General features: G+C 41.7%; 1 protein-coding gene across 1 annotated transcript in view; it reads right to left on the reverse strand.

Moving 5' to 3' along the window:
- LOC134949890 (cytochrome P450 2C31-like) overlaps positions 1 to 1,093 on the reverse strand; it is a 62,220-nt gene extending 61,127 nt beyond the window's left edge. The window contains exon 1 of the mRNA XM_063938586.1: positions 994 to 1,093. Within this exon, the coding sequence (XP_063794656.1) occupies positions 994 to 1,093 (100 nt within the window). The remainder of the gene's footprint in view (positions 1 to 993) is intronic.
- Positions 1,094 to 10,006: the final 8,913 nt, after the last annotated feature.

The raw sequence follows: 10,006 nt of genomic DNA on the forward strand, positions 1-10,006 counted from the left end.
ATTTCCTGCACAGTTTTTGAAACAAGAGTCTACTGCGACTTTTGAATCACCCTGTATATAAACATAAAATGTAATCTACAGTATAACTATATAACAGAAATTTCTAAATCTTACATAAACTGTACTGTATAAAGTAGAACTACAGTGAGTTCAAAAAGTTCCTCCATAGGGAGGTGCAGCTTAGGGGGTGTCCGAGAAAGACATGGGTTTCTTGTGCTCCTGGCTCATGTCTGCTTAAATCCAAACTATCTTAATCTCTGGGGTTCACCTAGACTCTTGACCACCATTAGCTTACTTGCTGACACCTGAAGCTACCCAGCAAACCTTTACTCAGAGCCAGGGGGTCACCTCCTGTGTCCCTGCAGGTTGTGGCCTTCCTGCTCTACAGAAGACAAGGGCTTTATTTTGGATGTGGCCTGCCAGTTCAGTTCACGTTGTCTCTAGCCTGTGACTGTGGCTATGCACTCTTACCCTACCTGCTGCCATCTGCTTGCTGGCCGTCTGTGCTGCCTACCATTGACCCAACCACCCTGCACTCAGATGCTCTGAGTGCCACAGCTCCTGCACCTCCTTCCAGCTCTCTCACAGAACTTCGTGGCCATATCAGGATACCCTCCAGCTTACCTTACCTATTTCAGCAAGCTTCACGAACAGGGGCGTTTCTATAGAGGCGGGGGCCCGTGTGCACCTCCGGGTGGGCCTCCTCCTCTGAACGGCGCTATATGCTGTGGCATTGTGCTGGAGTCTACTGCGCATGCGCAGGTCTCCGGAAATATGGCACCAGCCATGATCCAGAGACCAAATTGGCTACCGCACATGCACGGTGACCATTTTGGCGTTCATTTCCACCGCGATCACTGCAGCTGCCACTGGACTCCGGTAAGGTAAGTATTTAAATGGGTGCAGTGTGTGCGGTGTGGGCCCCCCTGGACCCAGGGGCCCGTGTGCACTGCACACATTGCACCCATTATAGAAACGCCAATGTGCACGAACCATCTCCTTCTAGGTCAGCATGTCTCGGCCAGCTCCTGGATGCTATGGCCATTGGCAGATCTATGCCAATTGCCTTGGCAGATCCACTGCCAGATGCCATTTTGACCACATCACACCCCTACAGGTAATGTTCTAACCCATGGATCTTGTTCTGGTCTTCTCTCCACGCAGGAGTCCACTGCTAAAACTCCTAAAGAAGGGAGTGGTGATCGTTTACAACATTTTACCAGTGATGTAAAGTCCACTTGTCTCAGGGGTCCTCCCTTCCCTTCCCAGGCCACCTTGAATAAAGATGGCTCCCCATTCCCTGCTTCTTCTATCAATGAGGATATTATGACTCTCTATTCCATTATGATGGCATTCAAGGACTCTCTTGAAATAAATACTAGAACTAGATAAACAAATTGCCTCCGTTAAATCTAATATCTTAACTCTAGCCGCAAGAACCACCAAACTAGAGTCTCGCCAAGACTGTCTCCAGAAAGCTTTTAATGATGGCAGAGACTTGGATCATATAATTTCTCAACTTTCTGACATTCACATGAAAAACAAAGATATGAAAATCGGGATCACAGAAACAACATCCGTATTGGGGGCCTAATTCAGACCTGATTGCTCCTCTGCAAATTTGCAGAGGTTTGCTATCGGATAGTCGTCACCCAGACAGAGTGAATACCCGCCCCATACAAGCCTGCGTACACCGTGCAAAAAACTTTGCATACGCCGGTCAGCTGCAAATCCTTTCCCAACTCACTCACCATCTAATGTTTTTTCAAATCTATGCAGTCTGTGCGTAGCCTAGGACTTACTCCTGCAGTGCGATACAAACAGGCTGATCAGGCCGGAGCTGACATCACAAAACCTCCCTGGAAACACTTGGGACTGCCTGCGTTTTTTCTGAAACTCCCAGAAAATGGACAGTTACCACCCCCAAATGTCTGCTTCCTTTTAAAATCAGCCTGTGTTCGCCTAGCGATCAAAAAAGATGCAGGATTTTTACACAGTTTGGCCTCGTGCCTGCGCATTACAAGCTGTACGCATGCATAGTCATTCGATAATCGGCCGCTGTGTGATTTCGCACAACAGCAATCAGGTCTGAATTAGGGCCGGTATCATTCTGAAATCTGTCACCTCAGAGGCCTTGGACCCTTATTTTCACTCCCTCTTCTACTTCCTGACTTAGGTTACTAGGCGCTTCTGTTGGAACAAGTTCACCAAGCCCTTCGACCCAAAACTAGGACAAAGTACTTGTCTTTGCCCCCACATAGGGAGAAAACTCCACATTCTCTTAGACTCCATCAAGCTTCAATTCTATCAAGACCTCGCTCCCCAGACAATTGCTAAATGGAGGGACTTTTGGGATGTGACCAAGGCCCTACGTGATAGAAGAATCCGGTATCGCTGGTGCTTCCCATTTAAACTCATTGTTGATCTTAATGGTAATGCGATTTTGACTAGATGCAATGCGATCTAGTACAAAACGCACCTAGCATAAAATGTACCGTGTGTGGGCACCTTTAGCTTGCTTGCAATTATTGCACAGATGTTCAAATTCCGCCATCCTGTGATGGCAAATCTAAACACGATGGAGATGTGGAAACCAGAGCTTTACATTCCTTCATGAATGATGAATCACACTCACCATACTAATGAATGGTGATGCGATTCTGCCACAGAGCTGGGATGCCACTGGAGAAGTCAAGAACTTCTCCACAGTAAACTGCTCTGTGAATAGCCCAAAGCACAGAAAAGCCCTAATTTCCGCAAAATTTTCATACCATTGCCTAGCCTTAATTGTGCGATATTACATTTTCAGTGAGAAGTGTATGTGTATTGGGTATTATAATGGTAACGGGGCACTGTAATGTGTCATAATCTAATCTACTCATTGTAATATAGCACCAAAATGTTCCAAAATGGGGCACTGTAACGTGGCATCATTTGAACTGGAGGGCACTGTAAAGTGACACAGTATGAACTGGAGGGCACTGTAAAGTGACACAGTATGAACTGGAGGGCACTGTAAAGTGACACAGTATGAACTGGAGGGCACTGTAAAGTGACACGGTATGAACTGGAGGGCACTGTAATGGGGCATAATATGAATTGGGGACACTGTGATAATGTGAATTGGGAATACTGTGTGACATAATATGTACTGGCACCCCTACAGTGTGGTATCATTGTAAACTATGGAACTACAATGGTTCATAAAATAAACTACGGGCATAATATTAACTAAGGCAGTACTATGTTTCGGAAAAAATTAACCAGGGCACTATTAAGGGTCATAATATTAATAACTCTTGTGGAGTGGTGTCTCTCAAGAGCCTTTGGGACAGAGAGCCCATAAATATGTTGCTATGTGGCCCAGAAAGTTTTGGTTATGCTTTTTATGTTGCCTCTTTTTAGAAGCACAATTTTACTTCTCATATAGAAGCTACACAGGATTTGCCTTCAACTTGAATAAATTTATTGTAATTGCTCCAGAAAAGAATTATTTTGTTGCACAAAAATGGAAAGGTTTTTGAACAGTGGAAAGAAGTCTGGTAGTGAAGAAAAGGATGAAGAACCACAGATCAGTGGCACAGTCAGGAAGAAAAGGAAACATCGAAGATACGACGATACTTACCTAGACATCGGTTTTACATCTGTAGATGTCAACCATGAAGAGCGTCTACAGTGTGTACTTTGCCTGAAAATATTGTCAACAGAATGCATGATTCCAAGCAAACTAAGATGTCATTTGGAGACCAAACACCCTAACATGGCTAAGTAACCGCGTGATTTCTTCATCAGAAAGCGAAAAGAATGAATACAACAAAAAGGCAAATTTTTAAACACGCATCCATACCAAGCAATGCTTTGCTTGCATCCTACAAGGTGGCACATAGAATTGCGATGTATAAAAAGCCTCAAACCATCGCAGAAGAACTGATTTTACCAACTGCAGTGAATGTGGTTAACATTATGGTTGGGGAATCAGCTGGAAAACTGCTTTCAAAGGTACCTTATCAAACATTACCATCAGTCGCAGAATCCAACATATGGCTGAAGATCTAAATGAGCAGTTAATTGAAAAAATGAAAGGGAAGGATTTTGCGCTACAACTAGATGAGGCAACAGACAGTAACAAGGATGCTCATTTGATTTGCTACACACGCTTTGTAGATTGTCACAATATTGTGGAAGACCTTCTCTTTTGTAAAAGTATCACCACCGGTATAAAGGCACAAGACACAAGATCATTGACACTTTTATGAGTGAAAACCAGTTAGACTGGATGAAGTGCTTTGGTATCTGTACTGATGGTGGTCATTCTGAGTTGATCGCACATAGCAACTTTTTGCTGCCCTTGCGATCAACTCAATGCCGCCTATGGGGGAGGGCTTTTTGCATTGCAAGGCTGCGAATGCTTGTGCAGCCCTGCTATGCAAAAAAAGTTTTGTGTGGAACTAGACCAGAGTAAGAGTTACTTACCCTGTGCGATCGATCCAGTGATGCAGGTCCCGGAAATGACGTCAGACATCCACCCTACAAATGCCTGGACACACCTGCATTGGACTCACCACTCCCAGAAAATGGTGAGTTGACGCCCCGGAACGCCTTCCTGCTGTCAATCTTCTTACGATCGCGCCAGTGATCCCTTTCTTCGTTCTTCTGGTCGTTGCCCGGCAACGGCCATCGCTGGGCAACAACGCGCATGCGCATCGTGGCTGCCGCGCAGGCGCAGAACCGACCCATTCACACCGCTGCGACAACCAGCAGCATGCAAACGGGTCGGAATGACCCCCTATGTCTGGCTGTTATGGAGGATTGCAGGCACTCATACAAAGCAAAGCTGCTGATGCACTGTGCACCCACTGCATTATCCACAGTGAAGAGCTTTGCATCAAAGCATCTGAGGCCTCCACTGAATGCAGTCGTGGGTTCAAAGTTGGGAACTTTATAAAAACTCGCCCACAGAAGGTAAGGTTTTTTAGGAAAATGTGTAAAGCTCTGAGCACACATCTCTGTTGTACTACTACAGTTCACGATGGCTCTCCTATGGCAATGTACTTTCTCGTGTTTTTAATTTACACCAGGAACTCTACTCATATCTTATAGAAGAACACGAGTGTGCCAATAACTACTTGGATACTGTTTTTTTTGTCCAAGTTAGCCTACCTGTGTGATATAGTATCTTTGATAAACTGAATGCATTGAATCTCTCACTGCAGGGAAACAACACCCACATTCTTAAACTCTCAGAGAAGGTATCAGCATTTAAGAAAAAAATTGTTTCTATGGAGAAGAAAATTAAATGTAGATTGTTACAATGATTGTTTCTCCATTTTGCATCAGTTTGTTACATACAATGATGTTTGTGTGACACATAAACTTAAATCAGTTTTTGAGCAGCACCTAACAAACCTCAGTGACTGGTTTGAAAAATATTTTCCTGAAAATATGGAAAAGTTTGTATGGATCCAGGATCCATTCAGTACTAGGGCCCCAACAGAATTTACTTCTGTAGAAGATTAAAAACTCATCGAGCTCTCCTGTGACAAGTCCTCGAACGTAAAATTCAGCAGCATGGGACTTGAAGAGTTTTGGATATCCATTAAAGATGAATATCCAATGATAAGTGCTAAAGAACAGCAAATCCTCATTCCTTTTGCAACAACATATTTGTGTGAAGCTGGGTTTTCAGTAGTTGCTGTAAAAAAAAGGAAGTACCATTCAAAAATCAATGTGGAACATGAAATAAGGGTGGCAGTGTCTAAGCTGATCCCAAGGTTTGAAAAGTTGTGTAGTGCACAACAGGCTCACATATCCCATTAATAAATGTTGTCATTTTTGAACACTCTTTAATAACTGCCTACATATTGTTGTTTTATTTTATTTGATGTTATTCCTGTTAATGAGTGCTGTCAATTGTTCTGTAAAAGAAATTGAGTTAAAGAAATATATTTTTTCTTGGATTTATGTTTATTATTTTTCAAACAAGTTAATAAGTAATTTTTTCCTCAGCTAAATACTGATAGCATTGTTTTGACCCAACTACTTTAAAAAAGGGACAGTTCGGTTATTAATTTGGCTTAAGGGTGCCTTGAAAAAGTCAGGGAGACCCAAAGGATGCCTTGGACTGAAAAAGTTTGGGAACCACTGTTGTACTCCCTTTTTTCCTCTCTCACTCAGGGGATGTACCTGCTCTCTCCTGACTCCTTTTTTTTCAATATGTTTACTAAAAATAGTCCTCTTCTTGCTATTGAGTGTTGACGGTAAATGTAGTTCTTTTCTTAACCTACTATTTTTTCCTGAGGTGTTCTTGGCCCACAGCCTGTTCATCTGTTTGTTTGTTTGTTTACAGAAAAGGAATGGATTACAGCGCTAACACAACTGGTACTGATATATACAAATTTATTAATTTAAAACAGACTGATATAATGTGTATCAATAAAATTCATATAAAAGATGAAAAAACGCTCATAGACCAATTCATGGATGTAAACTAAATACGTCAGTAATGACCTTATTGAAACAGTCTACGGTCCATATAATAATAATTGGACGTGATAACTGATTTGTGCCAGGACCAATAGTCAATTACCCATCAAGTGTTCCAATGCGTGGATCCTGATCCGGGTCTTCACTTGTGGAAACGGATTCTGGTTCACAGTCCTTTTAAGTTGACACTTTCATGTCCAACGCGCTGTGTTCCATTGAAAGATGAATCCTGAAGAAATTGTTTGAAAGACCAAGGCTGGGATCGGGATCCTGGTTCACCAATTGCATACAGATGGGTATGTCCTGGATCTAAGGTCCAATAGAGCTGAGTTTGATTACATCCAATGGTCAAGAGCAGTGTTCCCTGACGCGTTTCGCCGCTCCTGGCAGCTTTCTCAGAGGGTAATGAGTGTTCAGATTTTACCCCTTTTTTATAGGGGAAATGATGTCATCAGTCAATTAGCATAAATCATCAATTATGATCAAACATTAAAATTTCAAGTTTTCAGAAAGCAGAAACAGCAGAGATTACTAAATAAGAACCTTCATAAATAGACATTCCTAAAATTAATCATGAATCCCTTGAAAAGGACTAAATTGTAAAATAAATTAGTTCCCTATTCCTGGTCATGTGATCGTTTTGCCGATCACGTGACGCTGCTCACGACAACTTCCTGTATGTCTGTCTGTTTATATGAGCAGCCATCTGTCACTCCGCTACTCCCGCCTCACTAATGATTCATACGGGTCTAAAACCCCGGAAGTGAATCATTCTCGTAGTTACGGGGCCTTCACTTCCTGTGCGGCCGGTTGCTAGGTGACAGAGCAGGAAACAGGAACATCGATCGAGAAACTCTTGGCTACGTATACAGCTTCCGGAAATGACCTGTTGCTATAGCAACAGGCCGGTGCATCTTAGTATATTTTGTTAATCACAATCGCACATTTATTTCACATATCGGAAGTGTCCCGTTTTCTTTATTTACAAGGTCGTTAATTCACGGGCTTCACTAATTGGTGGTATTCATCATTATGTAAGAGAATTCTATAAATACTTTAGGTGGAGAATTCTTAAACAATATAGTCACCGGAAGTGACGGTTTCTATAGCAACAGGATCAATTAGACATAATGTGTGTCCTAACCAGATCAAAGAGGCAATCTTTGTCAAAAATAAAAATAAAATTAAAAATAAAAATAAAAACATTAGCTGCTCATTCAAACTTATAGCCAGGTCCAAAAAGACTCAAAGAGGTAATCTTTGTCAAAAATAAAAATAAAAACATTAGCTGCTCATTCAAACTTATAACCAGGTCCAGAAAGACTCATATATCACCCCTAAATCCAGTCCCCGATTTCACTATCAAATTTAAAGAGGCGCTAGTTTAAACATAGGTGGATGTATATTCATTCTAGATATTGGTTCCACCATATCGTCAGAGGTATAGCAGAGACTAGTGAATTCAATCAAGAATTGCATTGAGTTCTAAGGCCTCATTCAGACCCTGTGGATGCAGTGTGTTTAATTGGAAAGTCCAATAAATCTCTTGCTTACAGAGCCTGGCAAATCTATCCCCACCTCTTTTCGTTATTGGAATATGTTCCAGTCCAATAATTTTTAGTGAAGCTGGGTTGCCCTCATGATGTTTATTAAAATGCCTGGGTACACTATGGTTGGTCGCTTTATTGATTACATTCCTCCTATGCTCCATAAATCTTATTTTTAATGGCCGGGTGGTTCTCCCCACATATTTCAAGTTACAACCACATATCAATAGATAAATAACCCAACTGGAGTCACAATTAATGAAACTTGCAATAGTGTGGTCTTTTTGTACCCATTCTTGTGGTAACTTTAAAGTTTTATTTATTGTATGTTGACAAGTGGTACACCTCATTTTGCCACATTTGAAAAATCCTTTTTGTTTAATTGGTAACCAAGATTGACCTTCAGTTCCCTCTTCGTGTTTTCTTACGGTTTTCAAGAAACTGGGGGCAAGTAAAGTTTTAAGGGATTTATTTTTCTTAAACGTGAATTTCGGGTCAATGGGGATACAGTCTTTCAAAACCATATCATATCTCAAAACGTTATAGTTTCTCTTAATAATACGTTTAATCTCCCCCGATTGATTATTAAAAGTGGAGATGAACGATAAGTCCCTCTCATTACTGATGGATTCTTGTTTTAATTTAGGTCTTAACATCTCGCTTCGGTCCATTAACAGAACCTCATCGTATGCTTTCTTCAGTAATGATTCAGGGTAGCCCCGAGCCCTAAAGGTTTCCCACATAACTGTTGCTTGTGACTCAAAAAGACTTATTGACGAACAGTTGCGTCTAATACGCATGAACTGTCCTTTTGGGATATTCAATTTCCAAGGCATATAGTGGGAACTATTTAAGTGCAAATAAGTCCCACTTCCTACCTCCTTAGTATAATTGGAGGTCTGAATACAATCTCCATTTATTTCTAGGGTCACATCAAGGAAGGTGATCTCAGATGGGTGATAAATGTGAGTGAACTGCAAATTAAACGTGTTAGTGTTGAGATAAGAAACAAAGCTCTGAGCAGTGATAAGGTCCCCATCCCAAATAAAAAATAGATCGTCAATGTAGCGGCCATAGAGGACCAGGTTCCCCGAGAACTCTCCCCCCCACACCAGCCGGTCTTCGACCATGCCCATGTAGAGGTTCGCGTAACTCGGCGCGAACCTGGTCCCCATGGCCGTCCCCATGACTTGTAAGAAAAATGTGTCCGAAAAAAGAAAAAAATTGTGCTGAAGAATGAATGAGATAGAGTCCAACAGAAATTCCCTATGTCTCTCCGTGAGATCATCATCTACATTTAGTCTTTCTCTTATTGCCTGCAGACCCAAAATATGCGGGATATTAGTATACAGGCTTTGCACATCTAATGTCAAGAAGGCATAAGTTGATTTCCACTTGACATTTTGAATAAGTTGTAGAAAATGTGTTGTGTCGCGAATATGAGACCTCAACGAAGAGACACGGGGCTGAAGGAAACTATCTACATAGGCCGAAAGGTTAGAAGACAAAGAATTGATACCAGAAATTATAGGACGTCCCGGGGGTGATGTGATGGACTTGTGAATCTTGGGTAAGTGATAGTATATGGGAATGACTGGAAATAAAGGAAACAAAAATCGAAATTCCTCTCTTGATATGACCCCATCGTGACATGCCCCCGACAGCAAATGTTCCAACTCAATGGCAAATTCGGCGGAGGGGTTCTTTGTCAATTTCCGATAAAACAGCTGATTCTCCAGTTGTCTATTAGCTTCTCTTATATAGTCACATCTATTTTGGACAACTAGCCCCCCACCCTTGTCGGCCTGTTTGATTATTACTGATGTATCACTTGTTAATCTTTTCAGGGCAATTCTCTCTCTTTTACTAAGATTCCCGCAGGGATGAGGTTTTTTGTTTGATCTCTCACATAAGGATCTAAAGTTCTCAAGTGTTGTTCGATAAAAACACTCAATGCTACTGCTCTTTGAAGTAAT

This window comes from Pseudophryne corroboree, chromosome 8 (assembly GCF_028390025.1).
Source record: "Pseudophryne corroboree isolate aPseCor3 chromosome 8, aPseCor3.hap2, whole genome shotgun sequence".
NCBI classification, from domain to species: Eukaryota; Metazoa; Chordata; class Amphibia; order Anura; family Myobatrachidae; genus Pseudophryne; species Pseudophryne corroboree.